Raw genomic sequence first — 27,825 nt, forward strand, 5'->3', positions numbered from 1 at the left:
CTTATTGTGAAATGACTAATGAACTATGACGAGGGCCACACGAACTTTTTAAAAAGGTGAAGTTGCTCTGTTGATCAAGAAGTGCATTACAGCGGTGTCGAGTTCTGGTACATGCCTTTAAGGCTTTGACCGGGATGTTCTTTTGTTAAATCTTATGTGGTACCGCCTGATTCGACTTCTAATGGTTAAGTGAAGTGTTTTCTTCGCGGTACGGTCTGGATTCGTAAATAATATTCAGACGAGCTTCGGCTTCAAAGGGCTAACCAGCTGATTTTCGTAATGGTGAGGTGTAGTGTTTTCTTCGCGGTACGGACTGAATTCATAAATAATTTTCAGACGATCTTCGGCTTCAAAGGGTTAAGCAACTGGACCATATTCGAACAAATCACGTCACATTTCAGTGACAACGTAAGCTTTGGCTTCCGTTCGCCGTGTATACACTCAGAAAGACAGACACAGAGAAAAACAATATCAGTCTTTGACAAAGAGCCTCAAATGGCTGGAAATTTCTTGCCCTGGTCAGCGACTATCAGCGTTTCAAGATCTTAGTTATATCTCGGTGACTTTGACGTGTTCTACAAATACGGCCACCAGAATCTGCTGACATTGCGCATGCTTGCTTTTTTACCACGAATTTTGTTTTAGTTGGCTAATGGCCAAGATCCTGACATTTTACTGGCATGGATTATAAATTTGGTTACATAATTCAGGAAGTTCACTGAAATTATTAAATATTTACAATGAAATTTCGCCTTATAAATAAAAGAACTGTTTTGGGCTTCATAAACTTGGAAAACCATGCGTAAAGTTTCAAATCCACAACAGAGGCACCTAACACCAAGACTGAGTAGTTATCAAATCAGTCTTTAAAAGGGCTATAAGATATCCATGGTTATATTTCCGGCCAGGAGATTGGCTATCCCGACCATGTTTCTTCGTGCTTTTCTTCAGTCCTTCAATATAAGATATACCACGGTCTTTCAGTGTCAGTAGGTGACAAGTAATGTTTTCCTCCAGACAAGAACAGGACTTCGATTCTTGGCGGGTATTTCTTCAGTAACGACAAAGCAGACGAGATTTGGGGTCCACCCGCTGTCTATTCAACGGTTACCGGGAGAAAAGGGGAAATGCGGGATCTACGAACTACATATTATGAGCCCAAGTTAAAAATCCATTGGTTTAACCCCCCCCCCCCCCTCCCCAAGATTCGAACACAATTGAGCACAGGCAAGGACAAAACTTACGTTTTTATCCTTGTTTTCTTAACGGAAATCAAAGGAAATATGAAATTCAATTCGGAGATTTTAAAGGCAAGAAGCCACTTGAAATACCTAGAAATAAAATTAATGATAATATTAAAATGGTTTATAAGAAACAATGGTGGGAACTAGATTCAACTGACTCGGTATAGGGTTATTCGTGAGTAAGATTTTAGGTTCTCAAGGCCGATATTTCAGAGGTAAGTAACGTAACCACAGCGCCAGCTTCGTAATTTTCTTTAACGAGTCAGTACATAAAAACTGTAGTTAACCCATGTGTAAGCATTTCGGAAAAAGTTTGTCCTTGTCAGTAATGACACTGCCAACCCGAAGCACGTCACTAATTATAGCTTTTAGATATTCTGTTCTGCTTTTGAGCACGATAAATCTTCGCTCCGAGCTGAAAATGCGTCCTTGGCTTTTGTTGAATCATTCTGACACACATCACGAACAATTCATAACCTAAGGAAACTCAGTAACAAAATATACAACATCTTTTATTAATTGAATAAAAATTTACTTGGATATTATCCATCGTCTAGTAATAAAACGTAAAAACGACGTCCGGAGATAGGGATTAGCTCTATCTAGTGGGCCCAACTGAGTAGGAACCTGAAGACGGAGATAGAGCCTCATCTCCGAAACGTCGTTTTTACGTTTTATTACTAGACGATGGATAATATCCAAGTAAATTTTTATTCAATTGACTCTTCACCATCGTCAAGAAGTTTTAGATTTGATATCTTTTATTAATACGAAACGTACTGATCCATATTACTCGTTACAATTTCGGACATTGTTTCTTGTTCCTTGAAATTAATACCTATACATTTTCGTGAAAATGACAAAGGATTAATTTGCGGGAGAAGTGCGAGACATTTAAGAGCGTGGTGATAATTCTCCAGGTTACATAACACCAGGCGATTTCTTGAACAGCTAAGCAACTATCAACCATACTATGACGTCAGTAAGTTATTGTTTTTTCCCCCCTGAAATCAGCTACCACAAAATGGAACTTTTATCCCTCCAGTCCAAGCGCACACAGGTTGAAGTCACGACCTCCTACCTGACCACTGCAGTGAAATTCTAAACAGACGCTGTTTTCACTAAATTACTAAAACCTCTAACTCACATATGGAATAATGCGTTGGTAAATTAATCATAAAAGTTTTCTCATTAAGATGTCACGTTCAGCAAATAAAATTTAACAGGCCAAAATACTGCGTTAAAATTAAATTCTTGACATAACCAGAACTAGACCAGTTCTGACCTTTTCACGCTGTTATTATAATGCCACCACGCGGGGTGGTTCATTACAGTGTTTATCATATAGAATGGCATCAACTACATTATGATTTTTCAGAAAATTTTACGCTATACACACAAATTTAGAAGCGCCGTTTAAATTGTATTATTTGCCAGAATTAAGAGCTGAAGATAAGAAAATGGACCTGAGAACGTCCAAGTAATACGAAGATTTAGAAAATGAAGTACTTCACGACCTGAAGTATTCATCAACAATTATTAGGATCATAAAATCAAATGTGTGAGGATATAAAACACAAACAACGCTTTCGGGAAGCGGGCAGTACATTCGCGGAGAACCTCGAAGTAAAACCACAAAGAAACCTAATCATAGATGGAATTTAGCTGATCATGACAAGGGCCAGTTCCGTGGACTCCTCTGAACACGGTAATGAACCTTCTGGTTCCACAAAAGATGCGAAATTTCTTGACTACCAGAACGTCTACTAGGTTCTCGAGGACGCTGCTCCATGGAGTTATTGAGAACCCAAGTTCATTTCAAAGCAAGTATGTTTCTTGATACCAATTACTTTCATGTGATAAATTAACAAGTGACAATGCCACCCACATTCTATCATGTGCAAACAGTTACACTGAGACAAAAATTAGTACAAGAACGGAATAAATGCAACCCTCGAGGACAGCGATTTGGATTAATTTCGAATAGAATGTTAGGGGAGTTAATGAGGAAAACTCTGACGGACGATATTCAGAATTGCCAGACTGGATGGACTGTTCATGTGGAGCGAATGAGGGAGAAAAGTAACGCACAGGGCACAAATATAATCCAAACGGAAAACATTTACTTGTACGACCTTGATTAGAGGCCGAAAGCTCAATTTTGCTAGCTCCGGAATGGATTCGAATTTCGAACACCTTCAGAAGGAAGCATTAGAAGCAGAGGAAGATGTAAGGATTAGAACGAGAAGAAGATAAATGAAAGGAGAAAGACGCTAGAACTGCGTTGCTGTCGGCGTTCGTGTCAGACAATCCGACAGACCGAGGAATGTCTGGTTTATTTTCTTGTTCCTAATAATAGAGGTGCAATGAGCAAGGTGTCTGTTACAGCTCCATAAGACTCATGTGGCATGATCGAAGTCTATCACTCCTACGATCTAGAAAACGGTACTCGGCCTCCACACGGACACACCTGTCTCCCCTGATATAAATTAAACCAACCCCATGGAATACAAGCCTTCTGACAAGCTAATAGTACTTCAACTGATTATAAAAATCTCAGCATTTATGGCAACCGAATGTCAATTACCATGTTTACAAGAGCTTTCCGTACTGGGGCCTGCCTTGATCCAGATACATCCAGTTCATATGCTGTTTATTTAAGGCCCGTTGTAACACAGTCCTTCTATATAAGTAGTCGTCTTCCACCAAGTGGCTTCTTTCCTTCGGGTTTCCCTACCAGAACTTTGAATTTATTTCTCATTTCTTCCAAATTTGATACGTGTCCCGTATACCTCATCCTTATTCATTTGATCACCCTAATAATTTGGAGAAGAGTACAATTTTATAAAGAGTTAACTTCAACTGAATCAGAGAACACGCATAACAAAAGGCCCATTCTAAGCTGCCAGACGTCAGTAATTGACACAACGTCGTAAAATAACTAAAGTAAAGCAGCAACAGTCGATTATTCTGGATTCGCTTTCCAAGTAGCTCACATCTGCGGACCACCTAAACACTAAAATACCGAATTCCAATCCCGTTCAGCGTATGGATACGCGGTCGTCTTACGCGGAGGTCGATTCCACATACAAGGCGGCGTCCTACTGAATTCTTTAGAGGAACAGATAAATGTAACACAACTACGTGAAACGGTAGCAAGAACAGTTTTCAAAAAGACGTCTCTGGTGTCTCCACTTCGATTCCTCGTCCGTCCTGAAGGTAGAAACATGGGAGAGAGACAGAGAGAGAGACGCAGAGGTCACGGTGAACCACTTTGCGGAGAAAGAAATCTGCTAGCTGGTCCGAGCGAGGTACCCAAGGCCACCCAACAACTGTGCAACATGCAACAAGTTCTGGCGGCCGGGTCTTCCCTAAACACGAGATTACAATGGAAACTCGCTCGGCCTGGAGGAGAATAAACAGGCAGGTCGGTCAGTACTAAGTCCCATACTTTTTTCGCGTGGCCAGAATGGTTCCAAAGAGATTAAGCTTTCACAGTCAAACACCGCCAAGCGTAGCGCCAATTGTATGACTGACTGTTGAATTATTTAACAACACTGTTCCAACTGCAAAGGTTACATAATGTCTAATGCGACTGAAGGATGATGAGGAAGGACATTGCTTACTTTGACTGGGGAGACTGAATAAGACCATGCATTCAGTAAGGATACGGGATACTAGAGAATCATAATGATACAGATCTGAAGACAACATTGAGCAGGCTACACCTTTCACTTCCCGGCCTATAAATCCAGCTCCTCACACCCTATTGGCGTATTCATCGCCCTGATGACGGAGGCAGTATGACCTCTGAAACGTTGGTTAACATCGACCAGACTACACAGCGCAATAACCCAGAAGACGGATATCTTCGAACTAGAAGTAGTTTAATTTGAAACTACGTGCAGACCGCAGTGCATGGGTCTCTAATACACGAAAAATAACGCTATATATACCCTTAAATGTGTAATGTTTATGGCAGAGGGTAAACAATGGAGCAAGTGAAAAACCACTTTCACTGCTAAATATAATTCCACAGTTTATACCTGTATAACTGGCAATCGGTATTGACTTATGTACGTTTCGTGTACAAGCGAAAAGGAAATTATCAGATGTGCACCTGACGAAGTAAGGCCACAAAATGAAGAAAAAATATTAACACAGTTTCAGAACTGCCATGAAAATTTCAGACATAATACTCAATCCTCGTGAGAAAACACTAACGATTCATAAACGAAAAAAAAAAACTTCTGGAACATCACGAAAAACAGGGAATTTACGAAAACTAAAAGAAAAGATCGAGACAAATTCTGAAACGCGACAACGGTCTAATGAATATCGATGATAAAAACCTCAAACAGCTGTCTCAAAGAGTCTGCTGCAGTATTTTCAGCACTTGTTAACTGTTCCTGTAATTTCGGGCTGGCAAGACGTCGTAAGTGGATCAGACCGTACCCTGACCGACTTAAATTCGGTGCACAGCCTATTTCTTCGAGAGCCACCTAATATTATCGCCCCATCTGTGTCCATATCTTCCGACTGGTTTCCCGACTAAAATATTCAACATATCTATCGTTTCCCGCGTGCTACATTTTCCGTCCATTACAAGAGATACAATTAATGTGAAAGATGATGTCTTCACAGGTCGAAAGTGCTGCCAACAGACTTGCCACGGTGAAGGTGCGTCAATTTTTTTTTTATAAAATCACAGATGGGATCCGAGAGCCAAAGAAACACAGTCGTGTTATTTCATGTGCCAGACGCTTGTAACGCTGACCTCCATTATCTTCGTGTAATTGGATCACTTTCAACGTAATGCCTCTTTTCCACATCTTCAACATGAGATTTCAATAAAACTGTATGTAACCACAAGCACCAAGATGAATAAAGCAAACGCGTTGAGCTTTCAACGTAGCTTTACATTCTACTCAAATTTTCCACGAACTTAGTTACCACATATGCAGAAGCTGAGCGAGTAAGAGGATGGAAAAGCAGCTAACACATCGCTGTGTACTTAAACTTATTTAATATACGCCTACTTCATGATTTTCATTCCGAGAAACAGGAGGAGCTTCCAGACCGAAGCGTTTCAACACAGGCCACCGTTTTCCCTCTGCTCAACCACAGGTATGAATCACCTTATTTTAAAAGAGTTAAATAAATGTTCATATCAAGGGCGAGAATTGATGGATCATCAAAGTGACTGCGTATTTATTTTAACGATCACCTGCCAACTGCAGGTTTTATATACGGTCCCCTGACAAGTGAAATGTTGAGTGCGTATCTAGGCTGATAATGTCGAGGCCTATTTTCAGCTACTGGAGAGAAGAAGCCCTCGTCGGACTATTTTTTTGGCAGCTTATTTAATAAAAATCTGTTAACTGCGAGATTCATACTAGGGAGAAATGGATAGTTCACTGAGAACAATGAACCAAGTTGGATCTGGGTGAAAGCAGTCTTGTTCTTCCTCAAGGCATAAATTTGTACTGCCCGTACAGACGGAAGGGGGAAAAATACCCAAGTGGAGGTTAATAAGGTAGAGTTTTGATAAGAGGCAAGACGTCTGTAACATTTTACATACCTCGGGCGTTGAGCATTCAAAGCAAATTTATAATTCTAGATTTCAAGATGTCTGACATACTAAATCCGTTTTTCTGGCATGCGCAGACTGTTGTCGGCATTTATTAAATACAGCACGTGGCCAAAACATTTTACAGCCAGAACACGTGTGGATAAACGTTAAAAAAAAACTGATGCGTACAAAACACAAGTAAGGTCAAGACTGGAAGTAGAAGGCCCTGCATATATCTCGTGGAACCTCACACAACTGAGGGTCGAACGGCCCACACGCTGAAGGCTTTCTGGGCTTCAGTCGATATGTGTGCCTGAGTATCGATTCATCGCAACTGATTTCCTGCGGAGACCGTGAGGGAATGGGGTGTTCCACGGTGACCCACATACTTCAGTTTCTCCACCGAATGTATAAAAGTAAATAAAACATCTCAATAAATTAAATTTAGGCCATCATATGAGGGCATGTCGCAAAATATCAACTACGTGTTATCGACGTTGGACTTCGGGCGTGTGTAATGCCGTGTGGGTTTGTTGGTAAATACCAACGTTTCGGAGCAACACATACTGTTTTCAGTCCTGAAGATGGAGACAGTATGTTTCTCCTAAATGTTGGTACATATCTACAAGTCCATGAGGCCTTACAACTCAGAGGACTACCACTGATATCTTCACCGTCGTGAGGACCTTAAATACACGTAGAATTAAAGCCGACAACTTTTGAGATCCTTCCAAGAGGGAGTGTTTTGATATTTATTCCGTACATTACTTGCAGATTGAGATTAGTGTCTTTGGCGAGACCGTACTACTTACGATGGTGAATATTTTTTTAATGTACGTTCGATTTAAAACACTAAAGATCGCAATGAAAATACATTTTTGTATGAGAGTGTACTTGCGAGAAGTTTCCGAATCAGTTCGAGAACTGTAGCACATGTGGAATGAAGGATGAAAGGAATGAAGAAAGAGGGCTCAGAAACTCATCTGGAAGCTTTGAGTTATCGCGTACAAAAAAGTAGTTCTCCAGCTGAATAGAAAGAATCCCACTGCAGCAGCAAAAGGTGTCCACTTCAAAGACAGGGCGCAGTGTTCGAAGGAAATTACAATTTTAAAAGCAGTTTTAGTTTTACTGAAAAGCGGAGCTGACCGTATTAAACCTACACTTACCAGGTTTCCATTACCTTCTGGGTACTGGTAATACCACGAATGACTTCAAACATGGCTACCCCGGTCACAGAATGCATCATAAGACAATAACAAAAACATACGATTCCGTACATGTGATTAATTCATTGCAGCTACAGAAGCAGACGCAGCACAGACCGATGTATAAATAGCAGAGAAACACGCACGCACGCACGGACAAAGCGTGTTTATTTGGATTTACAAAGGGACATGGAAGTTAAACATTATTAGCAGCGTATGTCGCCATAAGACACGATCCTGGCCTAGTTTTCATAATTCGCTTCTATAACATCCATTTCACTAAAGTCCTCGCGTTCCCTTCTCTGTCTTATCCGATGATTCACCACCGAAAATGGGTACCGCCAGTTCATCGCGTCCAAAGTGCTAGCAAGAAGATCAAGATATATATAAAAATATCCTGTAACAGAGTCGAGGTTCAAACTGACTACCGCTGGAAAAACCTGGCTGGTGATCGAACCCCTGAACAGACTGCGAAAAAAGAATTTGTCAACATGTAGCCTGCGTTTCATACAAGTAAATAGTGCCAGTTAATGTTAAAACACGCCCTAGGGATTCTCGTGTGACGTAATGGAGGAACTTCACATATTACAACTTCACGACTCAATTTTTTCCTTCTGACGTTAATTTGTCATATGTAGATGTAATATACTTATTGCATTCTGTATAAAAATAAAACAAAATACACTACTCTGACAAATGACGGAACTTAAACGTCTCTATGGCAACCGAACGGCATAGGAAATTCCAAAAGTAATTTCCCCGATGTTTTCTCACACGATTACTGCTAATAATAATGCCAAACGAATACGAAGCAGGAATGCCAACCACACGGCCCCTACGTTTGACAATGAGATAGATGAGGGCGAATATTTCTACATTAACCGTGAAAATTGTAAAAAAAATATATATATATATATATATATATATTCTTCGAGGCCAATGGTTACAAAACCATATTTAAAGCATTCAAAACAAAACAAAGGATATAAAAGTCTGAAACTCCGTGCAATGTCAAGATAAAATAATATACTTTCTGCATCCAGTGATGGTTATTTAGATTAAAACACGTATTTTCGGCACAGGGAGCATTTTAGAATACTCACTCTGCAAGGCTCATAAATTTACGGATATGAAACGCCCGCGAGGCAGAGACGGGGAAGAAAGAGGAGACCATTTCATTGTTTCAGCTAGTATCGCACCTGGATCATTGATCCGGATCTCTCAGAGGCTTTAGAATCCTCATGTTGTGACAGACGAGAGGATAAATACAAATGATAGAGAGAGATGATGATGATGAAATTGTACGTCAATATCAGAGACACACAGCAGGCGTACGAAAAAAAAGTCTGCTCGTCTGAAGAGAGGTGGCAGAATTTTATAGTGGAAAGTAGCAACGAAGCACAGAGCTCAGAACAAATTAGGAACGAAGAAAGAAACAAAGAGAAAGTAGGAGGAAAGAAAATACGATAAGAGAAAAAAGAAAATAGCAATTTACCAAAAAGCGAACACAGCAAAAGTAGGACACGCATTGAAGGTGTCTGCCCCGCGTTGGTATTGTTTGCAAATGAATGGGCTTAAGTTATTCAACCCAACAGGTGCTTCTGTGTCACAATGCAAGCAGATAACACTGACTTATATCACAGATTGGATAGACTAGTGCCATCATGCACTTATGATTCAACCTTATTCTCAGATACGACGTTGTCACTGCCGAGGAATCTGTCGCTTACATCTTCAGGCTAGATGTGACGTCATCCGTTATTAATTCCGAGTACCTAGCGTCGAATAAAATTCATAAAAATTCGCAAGGAGAAGCTCTAAGCCTGATTTAATACAAAATTAAAGAATATTGAGAGACTGAGGAACACAATGAATCTATGACGATCAGTGGATACAGCATCGTCAAATTAAATATCATTTGGAGTCGGTACGTTCTAAAGAAACTAGCAGGATTCTCGCGATGAACTTCCTAGCAACGTTCTACCACTCTCGTATTCGCATCCACTTTGCAGAAGACTAGTAACACTAATCTCTTTGTGGTTTATGACCGAGGAAGCCAACGTACAGATTTGTGGTTTAGTGTGGATAAAACTTTACATTTATGGTTTGGTCGTGCTATATGTGACCGGCACACACTTGTTCACATTCATGGCTCGGTCCTCACGTCAACCTACACAACGCCATCTGACCTATAAATGCGAAACACAGTGAAATACTTTGAGAGAGAAAAATATTTAATCTACTGGAAAACAAAGCAATGGCGGAAATATTCATAGCTCAAAGAGAGACGCAGTGAGCGCGTGTACCTATATAAAAAAAACAGCAATTTAAACTCTTCTCCCATTTATTATGGGAAGTGGAGGATTTTCCGTAGACCCAATTGGTTCAAAAACAAGATTTTTCTTTGTTACGTTAAAAGACACAGTTTCAGTTCAAGAGATAATACAGCGCTGAATGAGATGAGACAATTTTTGTATGTATTCTGGGTTGCATCGCCGTGTAGTCTAGCAGAAGGTGACAAACGTTTCGGAGGTATTCGCTGCCTCCATCATCAGGGAAAATAATTATATTCGTACTCACCACCGTGAGAACTTCCAAGTCCTACTGAGATGAGACAATGATCATAAATGATGAGTTCTACTTCGACATTATCATGGACAAAATCCAAGACACTCTTTAGATAGCAGTGTCGATTATTTGGCAAAGACTGGAATAAATACCCCGAATACAAGTTTAGAGTCACAAATACACTAACCTGCTGGTGAAATCAGTCCCTATTCATCACTGTCAACACATCAGGAGATGAAATAAAACTGATAGATGTTCAATTTTGTTTGAAATTCAACTCTTTATGATACATTTGAATAAAATTCCGAACGAAACTTTTTCCAAAATACAAGCATCCGGAGTGGGCTGAAATACAAGGGTTTCTTGCGCATAAAATTTGGAAACATGGCACTTTAAATTGCAAAACTTTGTTACCGTGATGTCACAAAATTTACTCACGGCACTTGGGGCTACAGTGGAACTACTAGGTTGATATGTAAGTAACTTTCCAGTGTCATAATTTATGTGAACCGGTATTTTTATCACCACGATACGCAGGCTAACTAAAATACTGTGCCAAATGAAATGGAAGTTTCGAAATTACCAATAAATAATAAAGCCTGACACGGTACTATTTTAAGCAAATTCAGTCCACTTTATATCAGTATAAATTTTTCCTCTAGTAAAATTATGTTGCGTAATTTCCAAGCAATTTACTGACAGGCAAACTAAGACTCTGATTTTAATTAATTTTCTGTACTCTGTGCAAAGAACGCATTCAACAAATGCCTAAGTTTATGTATGAACCGTCTATCACTCCTTTACCCAATATCAACACGTGAGTCACTGCACACAGCATCCAGAAAGTGCAAGCAGAACACATGTGAAACTCTGTTACGTATCGCCATTACAAATCAAAAGAATTTTGATGACTTGGCATGAGACGGAGTGCATCAACGTACACTAAGTATTTCGTATGATAACACCAAATTTTTCAGGGTCACAACGATGTAAGGTCTATCATGGAATTCTTTAATGTCCACTTTAATTAAGGGTGATAACAATTAATTCACTCTGCACACACATAACCAAAACCAAATTCACATGGCAACTTTCATTGGAGAAAAAAAGCCTTCGTGAAATTTCGGATAAGACACATGACGGCAACGTATAAACCACTTCGCTATTATGCGTTCATTTTATTCACTGCGTCCCAATAACACGAACAAAAACGTGCAGCTCCATGTTAAGTAGCAAGAAGTGTTTTGTACAAACATTTACACTTTCATTACAACATCTAAACAACATACATATTTCCAAGTCCAGTTTCTTAGGTTAATACTTTAAAGAACATGCATGCTACAATCTTCTTACCTTCTATAGTAGCCATAAAATACACCAGTCCTTGCTTAGACCTGAAGCTTAAGTACTCTTTTCTTGTTTCCACAAAAATAAAGGTATCCTTTCCTGTCCGCGTCTTAAAGTAAGATTCAGCAACTTACAAAGCGATTCACAGCCGGCATTCGTTCAAACAAGCACTGCTGAATGTGATCAAGTTGGCAGACCTGAATCACGAACACGTGCTACGTATTCCACGCACTATACTGACAGCTACACAAAGAAAAATATTCGAAAAGAAAGATGTTCGAATAAATTACATGGAAAACAGTCAGTTCGCGGAAGCCATTTCGTTAAGCAAAACAACCATGCCCGATTACAATGAGAACCGGCAGCACTGAAGACTTAGTGCCGCTGCTTACCGCTAGAAACAGACAACTGACTGGCACACTCCGCTTGCTTCACAGTTCCCGCTTACCAGCCACATAGCAATTGTTTCTTCATTTATATCGTGAATGACAATATTAGCGCCACGTTGTAGCCATACTGGTAACTATAAACGACTGCTTCGATTGCTCAACTGATAAATGCACGGCGTTACCTAATTTTTGCGATTGCACTTTCTTTCATTGTATTATTCTTTTCCGTCCATTTTTTTATTCTTTTGGATTAGTAGCATTGAACTATTATTAAATACGAAACCTTAAATTATTTTTTGAGGAAATGGTTTAGAAAAATATCACGTGTAACCTGGAGCAACAGATCGGAGAAAACGTGCCTTAATTAATGGAACAAAATGTAAGAATAGGAATTGGATTAAATCAGAGAACACACAAACACACGGACAGCCGTACAAAACCCTGCACTGGCATTAGGATAATGTTCCGAAAAAATAACTGTAACTTTGACTCACCGTTGCCCATATCCTCCTCTTCTTCGGTTTGAAAGCGAGATCGAAGCCGGGACAGCAGGGTCACCGAGCCGGTATCGGCTGAGGAGCTGAACGCATGTCTCCAAGGGCTACCGACATCTTTTTGCCTGAGGTCCACTACTGTGGTCCACAGGCGAGACCAAGCACTTCTCAGGACCCTGCAGACCAAGACATACAACAGTAAATTCCTGTCTTACAGACAGTGTTTATAAACTAGCTGTGAAATATTATTAATGTATGATATTAGGAAAGTCAGGTGAGAGGAGGGTTCACATTGGATTCATCGAGCTCATGAGAAGGCCCGGTGGCGCACTCTTATGAAAATGGCGATGAAACTTCACGTTCCACAAACGCCAGGGAATTTCTAAACTAGATTATCAACCACTAGCTTCTCAAGAAGGATTCAGTTCTATGAAAATAGTTAGACCCAGTTATATTTTTCTATCTGCCGGATATTTAAAAATTTACAATAAAAACTAATGTATGAATCAAGGCAATGCAGGCTTAAACAGCACTGAATATTAAATATTAACAATAATATCAATATTGTCAGCCCTTGAACTTGTCATATATGTTTCATCTCTATTGGAAATCAAGAGAGGCGTGTGTGTTTATATATACATATATCTTTTATATGCCACCATCTTCTGTAAATTTACATCTTACACTACGTATAGATGAATGCAGGGCATATGAATAATACATGCATTACTAGACACATCGTTTGAACTTACTTCCAGCGATTATATCTTAATAAGACTACAAAATTTACACTGATATTTGTGCGAGGAAAATCAGTAATATGGCGGCGACAAAACATTTGTTGTTATGGTAAACAAAAGAAGAATTCAAACTGAGGTTTGTGGTGCTGTGGGACTTGTCTCTCCCAACCGGGAAAGGTTTGTACAGAACACAGAACGGCGACCTGGTTTCCACCCCCTTTATCGAAATGAGACGCTCAGTGGCACAGCTAATAACACGGTTACTGGTGAGGGAAATACCCTTTGCACTCTGCCTAATCACGCGTTAGACCTCCAACCCTTTGCTGCTACCACAACTCTCTCCCTTGCGTGCAGATCCACACTTCTAGGGTTAAATTTAGATCCTGTACGCTGCAGAGATAATGTAACGGGGTTCAACCTTCTTCCACTTCAGGGCAGGTTACAACAAAACGAAGGGGGCTTCGTTAAATAATATAGTCTACGGATGATCCATAAATCATTTAGCAAAACTGAAACGCTCCGTTGGATAAGACAAGTTTCTCAAATGTACAGAGTCATTATTCTGACACTATGACATCATATCATTCTATTTTTCCGAACAGGCGTTTCTTGCACGAGAGGCATTAATAAAGCATTGTCAGTGCCCCGGTTCGATACTTCGACCCGAGGTCACGTGACTGTCATCACCTTGCCGCTGCATGATGTGGCTGTTGTTGTTCATGATGGTCGTTATCCATTCTGCTGACGACAATTATCTCCAAACGGACCGTTAACATGTTAACTGAAATTATCACAACCGCAGCGTAACGGCGGGATTATATGCATATTCCGCACTTAACACTTCAAATTACATCTCGTCAGTTCAACCACACGCACATTAGTAAAACATTTCGAAAACTTCCAGAGACTTAGTCACTAAGGAAACGCAACATATGATTGCTTGTAATCCAGTTACCATAACGTTACAATAAACTGGTCCCTTCGATTTATTAAGCCAGTACACACACATCCGCCAAAGTAAACTGTGGTGGACAAAGCTGGGCTTCGAGTAGCTACCGAGATTAGAAACAAAACCTTGACAATAAAAACATCCTGGTAACCAAAACGATTAGGTAGTATAAAGGAAACAACATGGCAGACGAAAAATATGTCGGGAAACAGGTTACAGTATTAGGCAAGCATGATGAAACATGAAACAGTGTCAAGGAATAATGCATCAGACATACCGGCACACAACTAAATGCAAAGTCACAATTTAACTTAGACGAACGACCAGTGTACGTGGTGAGAAAGTCAACATGACTTCCCAGAATCAACGAAGTCCAAAGCACAAATTAACGATTTGAAATTTCAAGTAATTAACAACAAACAAGACTCGGGTAATAAAAATTATTCATAAATTGATGAACTCTTCCAGTAACCTGAAGTAGATTGTATTTCGGTAACATGATAATAAAACAATATTGAAGAAACATGTTTACGACAACAGTACAACAATTTTATGTTTCCATGACGAAGACAACACATCACACTCTTCAAACTTTTGAGGGATTGTAACAGTACATTATTTTACTGACTTTAATTTTTTCCGACAATGAAGAATGATTATTACCATTACCATAATTCAGTAAGTAAGGCTGACAACACGTATTTTTTTCGGTAGGAAACAAATCATTCAAAAGATCAGATTTGTTTTTACGAGGCTTTCATGCTGAAGACATGACGTCACGATTTGGGATAACTAAGGAAAATAAGGAAAGGAAGACACCAAGGCAACTAACGATTCCATTTTCCAGTGCAAAGGACAACACGTTACATGTTTCTCCCGCCCAAAGTAACATTCTACGTCGTGTTTTAACACTGAAGACAAGATGTCACATTGTCTAATTGCAACAAAATGTCTTAACATAAGTCATATTTACTTAATAGCCATGTTTGGATATAGACAACAAACGACATAAGCTACTAAAACACTGTGACTAACAACCAGATTGGTTGTGGACACAATACGTCAAATTTCTTCGAGAGTAAACAATGCATCACTGTTGTGTGTCGCAATATTAGCACAAGAAGACAATAAACTGTTACGAGCGTCGCGGTAACAATCACAAGGAGATCGGCTGTTTCTGTAATCAAGATACAACACCACGATGCTGCACGACGCACAGTGCACGTTGTGACTCCGTGTCGTCGTGACGCGTAATGCAGTTAGCGAGTTACAAGTTAGGTGGCGCCGAGAACGAACACAGTCTCAGAGCAATAATGATTTACGTACACTTACGTAACGGAAATAAAAGCACTGTAAATGAATGGAATCGAAATCGAGCGAAATTATTTCAATTCCGAAAGAAATAATGTGGGTATTTTTTGATGGAGACCTCTTTCATGAATTATTTTATGTCAAATTCAGATATTATTTAAGGAACTTTAAGATAGAAAAGTATCAATTCACTACCTCGGTTTAGCCTGAAAAAACTATCATAAATTTCGGTTGATAAAGATAATATCCTTCTCAATAAATGTCTCAGAAATACTCCGGCAAGATATTATTTGACTTCATTGTCAGTGTTTAATAAATAAGCACTTGAGTTTCTACAATCCGTATTTTCGACACAGAGCATATTCCATGCAAAATCAGTAGTCATATTTCTTAACTGCTGTTCCAGATTTGACATGCCTTGTACCCGAAAGTCACTACCAGGTAACAAACATCATCAACATCATCATCATTGGCTCTACAGCCCTGTGTGGACCCTGGCCTACTTCAAAAGCTTCTTCCATTCTTCCTCATTCACAGACAATCTGTTTGCCAATTGCCCGTGAATGAGTTCATCCGGAAGTTCATCTAATTCGTAACAAGTTGCTTTTTACAGGGTGGGGTTGCCAGCCCCACGCCCAACCCCCAACCTGGAGGACCAGACCTCCGTATTTACAGCCCCCGGAGGTAGGGTGGTCCAGCTATACCCCCAGGCACTGGCTAGCTCGGGTACCTCGGGGGTGCCAGTCCCCGTACCCACTGATGTGGGTCCCTGAGGGAACCATGTAATAAACGTCTGTCACTCCAGGTATATGTGACGACCGCGTTTACGTGTTCCTTTCAACTGTGTAATAAATTCCGTATTGTCGTTCTACGTTACATGAAATCTAGAGTTGATAAAGCATTGTTACATATGCCAACACACGTAACAAATCATCATTAACGCCACTCTTGCATGCGACTTTGGAATTTAATAACCACGTTGTGATTTTAAACTTTCACTAGTTTCAGTTTACCTGCGCAGAACTGTACACGGCACTTGGAAGGAATCTTTTGGCAACACGCCACACGCGGCTGACGGATGGGTTGCGTATCCACAGGGCGTTACAGTTTGAATTCACGCCAAACTGCGGAGTCCTTTAGACTTCGGCAAATATAATTGAATGGATTTGCAAATGGAGACTCTGACCTGTCAGAAACTCTTCACCGTGACTATAATCCAGAAATATAACACAATTATTAATATCTTACGTATTACTCATATGTACCCCACGCATTTAAATTTCAACACTTTTCATTGTTCGACAGCAGTCACACATGGACGACTGCAATTTGCAAACCTAACCTCAAAATTCTGTCGAACGTGGGACGTCTTGGAGAAATTTAACGTTTCCATCCTTTCGGCTGAAGTGAGACTGCACGTATCATCGAAACGGTATCTGCCTGCACGTCCACACGGCGTCACAACCCAGAACACCAACATCGTCACCGTCGTGATTGCCTCAAAGGTCACACATAAAAACGCACTTCTTTTGCTCAGGTACTCATAATGCGCTTTAAATCTAAGCATTCCTGATTGTGCTCATAAGCCTGGGATAAATGTCTTGGGACGCCTAAATGCAGGCGAGAAGTGCCTTTGGTGACCGCAGTGTCGGCTCGCTCCGTCACTTCCTTGCTTCTTTATACCAATTCACAGGCGAACGAAATGGAGAGTAAGCCAGTGCACGAGTAATGCGGGTGGCGGAGAAATGTGTTCATAATTGTTACGTATAACATGATGGCATTTTAATTACTGCAATACTGGCACAAGTGTTGTGCAAATTTTCACGTACGTTATTACGTCTGAAACCAGAGCCCGACGTATCTATCAAAAGTCAGTCTTAGCAGAGACGTTGACGGCAGATGTCAGCATCCTTCTTCCAGAATTTAACATTCAATTTAAAGCTTGATAGAGACATCTTACTCTTCCCTAAGAACCGAAAGTACGTGCTGTGGTTATCACTTTGTGTTTCCACCACCGTGGTTATGAACCTTGTTCGGTAGACGGGCTATCACGACTAAAATTGTCTGTGGTATTCTTAAGTAACGGTAGAGTATACAAACACTGCCACTGCAAAATATAGTCCCTTTTCAATTTTCAATTTTCCTTCTGGTGTGATTTTAAATTATTACTCGACGTATTAACAGCGGCTAATATCAGTGCAGAATGCCAACTAGTAGCCAGTTTTTTTATAAATTTCGTTATGGTACTTGAGCCACTGTTGCAAAAAGGTTTTGGGTGTGCGCTCCGGTTGCATAAGGAACCAGCAGTGCCTCTTGTAGGACCCGCACGTGTAAATTTTGTCGACCAGGAAACGAAAGCTCTAGAATGATGTATATAAGTGCAGGCGCCATCGGTACTTGTAGTGTTTAACCAACGACATGGGGTGGTTCAACAGACTCTGCTGCATTCTGTTGGTGAGTGATTAATTGTTGCTTTCCTGTTAGTCGGATTCTGTATCCAACTCCTTTTTAGGAAAATAAAACTAAATTTTCTGTTTTCAATAGACGTTCACTGGTTGATGCAAGTAAGATATTTCGGGGGTGGGGGGTGGGGCTGAATGTCTCCATCTTGGAGTGAAATGAAGGAGTTCCCAATCAATGGGATGCGTTATATAGATTTATAGTCCTACCTAATTCTGTCTAATGTCGAAATGTTAACTTTTACCAGGATTTTGGGGAAGCCTGATAAATTCCTTGGGGTCTAAACTGAGAAATGAAGCAGTAAATTTCTCGCAACACTGGAAATATTTTCTATTTTGACATTGCAAAAAATACGATTTGTCATAAAGTCTCCAAAGTGTTACATTATGTTACTTTTTAAAAGATGGCTGTCTTCTGAGAAGAAAGCCATCTTCAGACTCACGCAGTTAGAAGCTCGAATCCTAAGTTTTTCAAACTTTTAGCAAAAAAAAGAAAGAAAGTATTTTATGTATGTATTATCTACTATAAATATATTAACTTTCAAATCACTTTCTTGCTAATATTTCTCTACGTATCGTTCAAGAACATATTTTAACATTGTGACCTCTAGAATTCGAAAGAGAAAACCAATTCTAACAAAACTGACATCGGTAATACAGAAATCTAGAGTGACTGTGTTCTGTACCTTCCAGCTGATTTTCTTCACCACACTCTGCGTGTGTTTCCCGACAGCCGATCGAAACTTCGCAACAAAAATGAATGCCACGGATCCAAACCTAATAGCCATTATCGTAAAGAAGCCCGGACCTACCAAAAGCTTCGGTGTCGGAGCTGTTCAAAGTCGGAAGCTCAAGGAGATCTTCAGCTGGCTACAACCAATCTTCTCGTCGGCCGCTCAGGCAACTGGAGACGTCGTTAACAACATGGGGTCGGCAGGAGGAAACCTAATAAATTCCGTATTCGGAGGACAGAATTCGTATGCTTACCCATTCCCATTCAGGAGATGATCCGAGTAATAAACTTAAACAAATTGTGTTCCCCTCATCTGTGGTTATCGAACTACCCTGACTCACGCCTGAAAAATAGCAACCTTTGGGTTTCTCCTCACACTGTCTCACATTGTACAGTACAAAGATAATTGTGGCAAACACATCTAAACATATTTGCTAACGCCTTTCTGTGGTATTACATCTAACAGACGTCATAATCACCCACAATGAACAATCTCACTTAAAATTATACTGAATTATAAATTACAAAATTATTATATTATTATATAACACTGTCAAAAATCTCCCGTATTGTGAAGTCGGTATATGACATCACGTTTGATTGATGCGGAGAATTAATGTAATCGACGCTGGCAATTTTTTCAACTTTTCCGTCTCGGCACTACAGCTGTTAAAACAACATATATTTTGCCCACGCATTCATTTCGACTCCCATATTTAAATTGCAAGTGTGGTTGATACTCAAGAAGGTTTCAAGATACACTTTTGAAGCTAGTTACAGCAAACATAAAATAAAATGAGTTGCCAAACACACAAACTTCCAGATGTAAAGACATTCGGGAAAGAGGTCAATAGAATTGTATAAATTATTTTAAGTTTTGGTTAATTTTATGTTAAATATTGTATAATGATCTTGTTGAATAAATGGTCAGTTTAGAAAGTAATGTTCAATTGTAATTTTATTATATTCAGTTTTCACTTGAAGCGTCTGTCGGAAGTGTCCTCAAATATAACTCAAAATTTATGAAACAATTCAATATTCGTGTAATAATGAAATTGTTACCATTACAGCTATACATTTGTAGTTTTCATTATTTCAAACGCAATTTCATTACTGCAATTGTGATCTTTGTTTATTTAAACACACTTCGCCAACTGCGTTGATTACCCAGCATTACAAAAGATAAATGTTTATAAACTGAGAGTTAGGTTAGGTTTTGGAAAGAAACGTCGTGACCTATTTTAAGGCAAAATTCCGTAATTCTCTTTGAGGTATCGAGGCATGTCAAGATAGTTGGTATCCCTGTTGATATTCGAAATGGCGTTCTTCCAGGTACAAAGCATAAACATTTAGCACTAAACTACGATTCACAATATTCGATTAATCGTGTGAAAATACGACTCTGTTTGAACTGCAGAGACCTTAAAGTCAACAAGTGAACAGCGAGTGAAGGAAGTGGGAAGATGATCACGAATAGCAAGTGGGAGAGGATTTAGAAGGAGACGGTCGTCGCATAAATAATATCTCTTATTCTTAACCAGCCTGTGCACGATACTGAACCTGCCATGTTATCGATTTGCCTTCTTGATTTAGTACAGATGACGACAGTTACCGGGGGTACTGAAATGACATTTCCCTGGTAAAAGACAAGAAGGGATGCTAGGTGATATAAACGCAATCTAGAAGACGCCGGTAGGTTTAAAAACAACATAAACCACAGAAGTGCTTCGCGTAGCTCGTACATTTGTTTCCATGGTTACAGAACAGGGTCTTAACATCACTTCTTTGCATAGCACGCATAAAATGAACGCAAGGTACAGAATTTCGCTTTCGAAACAAAGGTCAGGCACCAGCGAAAATTAATGTACTCTCGTTTCTTGTAAAAACTTTTATCAGCAAAGTTCCTACTACCATTCCTTTTCCGATAACTTCTGTTTGTCCACAGAAGAATACCTCTGGATGAACGAATTTTATTAAAACTTTTAGCGAAGGCCATGGTAAGGCTAATATATTTTTGTGAATCCAGTGAGTAAAATTGGAACCTGTGACCTGAAAAAGCAAACATCTGATGACCTCGAGTTTGTATGTTATTATAAGTTGTGTCACGCTTTGTTACTCAATGGAGCTGAGGGCGTAATTATGCGGGCGGAGAAGGGTTCAAAAAACACAATTACTAAGTCATGCACCGCGCTGTTGTTATTTTGTGGAGAAACAGGCTAAGATTAGCATTACAAATATATTATCCATCAATCTATTGTGCCAAGAATTCAGTCCAGGGCTGCCTGGCTACTTGTAAAGTAGACTTTATGCATAAACCAAGTCTCTAGATGCTAAACTGTTGAATTTTAGAACAGATTTTTTTTATAAAGTAAGACCATGTCCATCGGACAAGAACTAATAGGTTTGAAACTAGCAAAACAGTAGACACACACTTTGGCAATCACATAAGGCTCCAAGGGTGTCAGTATCAGCAGACGCGGTGTGAATACACGAGTAACTGATCCCACTGCTGGCTTATCTTCTGCTAATGTTTACATAGTCAGAATATTAACAGTATTTCCACAACGCGTTACTGCATGCACGTCTTGCAGGAGTACATTTGCAGCAATGGAAAATTGCGCAATCTAGTTAAAAGGTTCGTGAAGGGACTGGTCCAAGGCCCTCGGTGATTATGCTACGACAGAGCAGAGAATTAGAATCCTGCCAAGCTCATGTATATTTGTGTCCGTTAATCGTTATTCTGTTTTCAATAACTACAATTACCGGCGAAGTACACCTTTTCATTTATGAGAAAAACTCCTAGTACTATAATACTTATAAAAATCTTATTAACTCTACGGTACAATCACGATTTTTGATATAAGAAAATATCACGTCAAAGATCTGCAGTCTACACATGGACAGTAACGCTCGCAATTGTCAGTCCATTGTTAATTTCAATTTTATGACAGTCAAAACACGTTTAGGACTGGAATAGAGATAAAGAAAGATCCTAATATAATGCTTTGCGTGCTGAATAACCATCACATCTTAACTAATTATGAGATACTCACGCAAGAATCTGTATATCATGAAAAAATCCAGGGTCACTGCATAAAAAATCATAATACGTAGTTGAAACAATAAGTAGGTAATCTGGCTGCCATGACAAAACCTCCCTAGAAAGCTACATAATTGATTACAGCACCAACTGTAAAGAATCTTAAGTGTATGCTTATCACGACAAGAAATATCCATATCGTTAAATATGAAATCACAGTGTAACACGCTACCAGGACCGATATTGGAGAACAGGGTAAATAATTTCCTTTGGAATGGGCTATTATTTATTTTTAACACCAAAACCTATAAAAAAAATTAAGTAGCAGGAAACAGGGATAATCGCATAACATGGACCTACACGTGATTAAATCAAATGAGGTCGGAACGTCATACAGAAATTTTGTTACGAAAAGTATGGGATTATTACTTGCCGAATTAAACAGTCCAGCTGGCCACATCCAGCTCACGAACAATAGGTTGCTACTTCTTGATAAATGTTTTGTTCTACAAACGAAAGTGTGACTCCCTAATGAACGCCATTACTGCTATCGACAAGCGTAGCCACGTGTTCTGATAAGACGTGGTTCACAGGGGAAGTTTTATAAGGGCTCCACAGTCTTCGTTTCAGTCAGTAGTCTGCATACAAGTCATGGTGACTATTCTGTTAGTCTCGGCACTGTGTGCGCAGGTACGTTGTTCCAGCATTTCACAATCTTAACAATCTACTGAACCTAGTAGCAGTTTACTCAGAGCTTTCAAATTTCAATCTTTCTTATCTTTTTCAATTATAAAAATCTCACCAGAAATACATTATTTGGACTTACAGAATTCTTTACGTCGGTAAGAGATGGAAATGAGCAGGCAGCTTTGCCGCTGAGGAAAATGTCGTCGGTAATCATTGGATAAAGAGGTTGGGTGGACCCTACAACATCGAGAGATACAAAAAAGCATTATTTTCACACCACTTCTTACACTAACCCTTCTTGGGAGCGATCCCTCTAAACAAATAGCCTAACTTTAATTCTGAAGAAGCCTGTAACATAATCTGACTTCCTAGAATCCTATGACTTCACATATTGTGAATAGGTATCATACATTAAGAAAATCCAAATATTACAGGCAACGCTGGGGGCCACGGTGTACCCCACTGGGGTTCCCATGTACTCTGATTCGTTCATCCCTGCAGCTGCGCAGGTGGTATACCACGTGATAGAGCATGCAAAGGACTTCAACAACTCCGATCCACGAACGGGTACAGTACACGAAGGGTTCGAAATTATTACAGCAGTTTAATAAACAATTAAATAATTAAATAGCAATGTGGTTAGAATATTAAAATACAGGAAATAATTGTGGTGTAAAATTTGTCGCTGTGCGAAATTCAGGCTAGAGGCATAGCTAACTGTGAAGTGACCTGCACATTTTCAGTTTTAATTCGTCCTATTTTTTTCTAACACTGCATTAATGAGTCATTTAAAATTTTCTGCCCACAGGAAAATCAGTACACCAGTCTTTGAAAATACCACTGGAAATTTCTGACAACAACAACACTGACGAGGTTCGTGGGACGAAGCCCCTTACACGAACACAGAAACAACTTCTAAACCTGCACAACGCACTTATCAGGGAGGCCAAACTACAGGGTCTTGCCAAATACCAGGTGGGTGCAACATTATTGTTCTGTAAACACTTAGCAAGTCGCTTCTGCAGAGGTAATTTACCGCTGCACTTATCGTAATCCAAGTTGGGTCGAGTCACACGTCCGAATAACCATAATTCAATGTGCATTAAGTTGGAGAGACAGGGCCAAAATCAATGTTTAGCGTAAAAATGTACAAGTGATTATGAAACACGTGTACATTAATTCAAACTATTGCGGTCTTAATGACTACTTATATCGCAGAAGAAAACATCACGACGAAGACACTACACGAGATGCATAAGAGTAAATTAGTAGATCATATTAAAGTGGATCTTAATCTGGATATGATACCTGAATTCAGACCAATTGTCAGTATCTTTATGACTATGATAAACTTTCGACTTCTCAAAAAAAAAAAATGTGCAATCCGTAACATGTCATTCATTCAGGCAGTAAGTTTGTCACTCAGTCAACCAAACAGTCAGTGAATTGTGTGGGCAACCATTAGGTCATCCAGAAACCCACTTAGTAAGAATTAGTCAGTTACTAAGAGGTTACAAAGTGTGGTGTCTCTCGACAGGGGTTCTCAGAAGATGTACTGTCGTTCCTGAGAGAAACGTCTAAGACAACCTCGGGGGAACAGCTGAGGATGGTCCTACAGGAGGCTCTGTCCCGTGGGCACATCCAACGCGGTGATACCAAGGACGTGACAGAAAAAGTCATTGCTGACCTAGATGATTCAGACAGTGAGCTTTGCGAAACCATGACCAACTTGAAACCTCTGCAGTACGTGTGAGAAACGAGTCATTGAAAGAAGTAAACTTCTGTCACGTTAATGAAATGACTGCATAAATAAATAAACGATTCATCGCACAGACTCTTACCAATGTAGTCAATTTGGATATTCAATAAATTTATTTATAAATCAAAAGTTTCCAGACCATTACCACAGAAGCTCGCTACAAGTGTCTGATCTAAGCTAATTCATTCCAACTGTTATTCAAACACCGTATTGATTTAAATTACATTTTAATAGTATCATTTGGGCTACTCAAATGTCTGTAGATTTATGCAGAAAATATTTACTTCCTTACGACTGAAACATTTAACTTTAAAGACTCCTGAGTTCGGACATCGTATACTGGAGAAAATTTTAAAAAGGACCAGCTAGAATCCTTGTGGAACTGATTCGAATTCTCAGATTCCAGATTCCTGGGCGCTGTTACATTTCGAGCCGATTACAGATGGTCCCAACAAAGAAATGAGAATCGAAGTTCCAAAATCAAAATTCAAAAGATAAGCTAGGAAAGGTGTTTATGGCAGATTCCACGTGTTTTAAACATGGTATAAGGTAATCATTTAAGATTGTGGTAAATATAAATGCCACCTACTTTAATATTTAATAGCTCTGAGAGCGTATTGCACGTATGGGTTTCGTATAATTCTCAGAATAAACAGTGATAATTTCCCTAAACAGCACAGCTAACTGATATTCGTAACAGACACACGTTAAATTGTCTTTGAGGTATAAACTGCATTTTAAATATTATTTCCATGAGCTTAGTACTTCTAGTGATTAGACTGTGGGTCGGGGGTTGCCCATTCCATATAATACGTACAGGCTTAAGGTAGATACAGTACACAAGAATGTAACAACTGTTCAGAAGTAAGTATATTTAAGTTGAATTCTAAATATTACATAAAACATATTAAATAATAAATAAATAAATAAAATCAGTACAGGCCCTATTTAAATCAAGGGTATTATAATCGTGTTTACACAAATATGACGCGAAGGAAACAAGAACTGCGTACAAAATTTGCTAGGAAAATGCCGGCCATGTGTAATGCAGGGATGGGGAGCTGAAATGGACTGGTTGACACGGTTCATTGATGATATTTTGTGTTGTCAGTGTAAGTTCTATTACAAGAAGTGTGCTTAATTAATTGGTCAGTAACTACACTGGCCTCCTAATAAACTGTTAGTGGTTTGATACCAAAATGCAAATAATTTAATTTATAAGAGCTGAAATAAGGAAGAAAGTCAATTTCTTAAGCGTACCGAAGGATACGTGCTATAAATTCTAAGATGGGAGAATCACATGAAGAAGAATCTTATGGAGATGGGTGGCCTATATCACTTCGGTTCTTATTCGCGATCAATTGATTAATTAGATTTTAATAGTAGAGACCGGAACATGAATGGTTATGAACTAAGCGTTAGCACGAATTCACCGAATTCAATCTAACTTCAATCGCATCACGCAGAGTTACGATTTATTTGATCTCATTAGATGAAGTTACTCGGGTTGAGCTGAAATAGCAGCAAGCAATGTCGAGTAGGTACCCCAGGACAGACCTACGACACTGCCTATTAACTCCAGCAGAAAGAAGATGACCTCTTCGAAGCCTGGGAAACCGTCCCGTGCCAAGGTGCTGTTCTGAGTGGCGGAGTACAAGTTGTGGATCACCTGACGCACCCGCTCCTGGAATTCTTTCTCAGATTCCAGCCTCCACAATCGCCCAGGCTCTTTGAGCTGTGAGGACTCCAAAGCGACGGTTTCCTGCGAGAATTGTTCGATAGAACTTTGTAAGAGCTCAATCGATGGAAGATGGTTCACATGCAAATTTGGGCGCGTTGAATAATGAAATTCTGAGAAGAACCGATAATGGCTGCTTGCCTAAAGTCTTTAATGTCAGACTAGCAGAAAGTGTAAAATAATAATTTGTGTCCATGTTCCCATTAGAAGGCCTATACAGTCCTATTATAAGTACTTTTATCGACATAATTTGAAATCTTTGAAACACACACATACTTAAAAACTACCGAGAATACCATTTTGGTCCATATCTGTTAAATATACACATACATCCTCATTTATGTGACGCTTAAATACAACGGCTTTTCGTGTAAAGAATTTTAGCATCTTCTACTTTCACCGATAAATATTTGACCTAAAATTGATATTTAAAGATCGTCCATATCTTAGCATGTTTAATGCTAATCAACTTTCAACAATACAAGATATTTTTTATCTGAAGCAAACAATATCAGCACTAGCAATGCACGTGCCATCACAATGACCACGAAAGTAAAAATATTTGTATGGCCTATTTCATTCTAGCGGTACGTATTTTTCAACCCAGGGTCTATTTATGTTTTCAAATTAAAAACTATAGCAGTACATTTTGATTTACATGAATTACTTACAGTTAAGATGAATAACAGAAGGAAGAGAGATATTTTCAAAAACAATTCCATGATAAAAATCTTTCTTTGATTCTAAACAATAGCCTCAAACAGGAGCTCAGCTGTGTATGATACAGAAAACGCAACCCTTTATAAATTAAACACACATCTGGGAGCACACTGACTGTATTGTTCCATTCTCGGAGTATATATGTATATAAAGAAATCGATAAAAGACAGAAATGAACTAGTTAATAAAAAAGTCATGTTGATGTCGTTTATACAAAAACGACATGGAGGACAACGTTGCCTGAATTAGGTACCGATTTTAATGGGTATGTATATGTATTACGTTGAGGTGAAAGACCATATATCACGTTTATACGAAATAACGGAAAAATCATAATTTTTTATACTTCAATCTTCAAGTTTTCAGAGAGATTGAGGGGAGATTACATTTCTTGAATTTAATCTACCACTAATTCCTTCGTGAAAGTAATTCAGATTCATTACTATCATCCCCTGATATGAGAAATCTGATACATTTTAAAGATATATATTAGTTATCGCTACATTATAATGTTGTCTTTCAATCTGATCACGAGAAATTAGCAGCACTTAGTTTTATACTTATTTCCTCCCTGAACCAACATCCTTCCTAGTGTCCAATAGAATTTACATGATTTTCTTTGTAGTCTTCATGTTTTCGTCTAACAAATTAAAGTAATTCGCAAACATATGAAGTTAACAGTGACAAATTAACAAATGTAATTTGCTTACATGCCTGAAACTATACACAATAACTGACCCTGCAATCCGATTAATTCGAAAGAGACTTAGGTCCCTGTTTCGTGACTCAGGATGCTGGAGACCAGCATCATTGCCAAGATGCAACCTTCGCACGTTCCATCCGAGGCCAGGTCAGTGTTCTCAAGGTCGG

At 39.2% G+C, this 27,825-nt stretch overlaps 4 protein-coding genes across 10 annotated transcripts in view; 2 read left to right on the forward strand and 2 right to left on the reverse strand.

The window, feature by feature from the left end:
- Positions 1 to 14,940, reverse strand: part of LOC110840767 (uncharacterized) — a 109,179-nt gene extending 94,239 nt beyond the window's left edge. For 6 of the 7 annotated variants that reach the window (XM_087356347.1, XM_087356348.1, XM_087356349.1 and 3 more), the window contains exons 1-2: positions 14,247 to 14,940; positions 12,820 to 12,995 (exon numbers count right to left, since the gene is read on the reverse strand). In XM_087356347.1, the coding sequence (XP_087212473.1) occupies positions 12,820 to 12,995; positions 14,247 to 14,335 (265 nt within the window). In that variant the 5' untranslated portion in view covers positions 14,336 to 14,940. Of the gene's footprint in view, positions 1 to 11,942; positions 12,354 to 12,819; positions 12,996 to 14,246 lie in introns of those variants that run through there. The other variant, XM_087356351.1, reaches the window with a different exon arrangement.
- Positions 14,941 to 18,205: 3,265 nt separating this feature from the next.
- LOC110834657 (uncharacterized) lies at positions 18,206 to 19,954 on the forward strand. Its single transcript, XM_087356437.1, has 2 exons — positions 18,206 to 18,273; positions 18,972 to 19,954. Exons 1-2 carry the CDS (start codon positions 18,238 to 18,240, stop codon positions 19,284 to 19,286), a joined length of 351 nt encoding a protein of 116 aa, XP_087212563.1. The 5' UTR covers positions 18,206 to 18,237; the 3' UTR covers positions 19,287 to 19,954.
- Positions 19,955 to 22,686: 2,732 nt separating this feature from the next.
- On the forward strand, positions 22,687 to 24,572 carry ImpE3 (Ecdysone-inducible gene E3). Its single transcript, XM_022074053.2, has 4 exons — positions 22,687 to 22,741; positions 23,173 to 23,305; positions 23,547 to 23,713; positions 24,276 to 24,572. The coding sequence occupies exons 1-4, from the start codon at positions 22,703 to 22,705 to the stop codon at positions 24,489 to 24,491; spliced, it is 555 nt and encodes a 184-aa protein (XP_021929745.2). The 5' UTR covers positions 22,687 to 22,702; the 3' UTR covers positions 24,492 to 24,572.
- A 777-nt stretch (positions 24,573 to 25,349) lies between these two features.
- LOC147872472 (uncharacterized) lies at positions 25,350 to 27,593 on the reverse strand. Its single transcript, XM_087356363.1, has 2 exons — positions 26,907 to 27,593; positions 25,350 to 26,259 (listed from the first exon to the last, which is right to left on the reverse strand). The coding sequence occupies exons 1-2, from the start codon at positions 26,955 to 26,957 to the stop codon at positions 25,996 to 25,998; spliced, it is 315 nt and encodes a 104-aa protein (XP_087212489.1). The 5' UTR covers positions 26,958 to 27,593; the 3' UTR covers positions 25,350 to 25,995.
- Positions 27,594 to 27,825: the final 232 nt, after the last annotated feature.

The sequence above is a fragment of the Zootermopsis nevadensis genome, unplaced genomic scaffold, assembly GCF_977971745.1.
Source record: "Zootermopsis nevadensis isolate Lab colony 2312 unplaced genomic scaffold, Znev_1.0 Znev_ptg000027l, whole genome shotgun sequence".
Lineage (NCBI taxonomy): Eukaryota > Metazoa > Arthropoda > Insecta > Blattodea > Termopsidae > Zootermopsis > Zootermopsis nevadensis.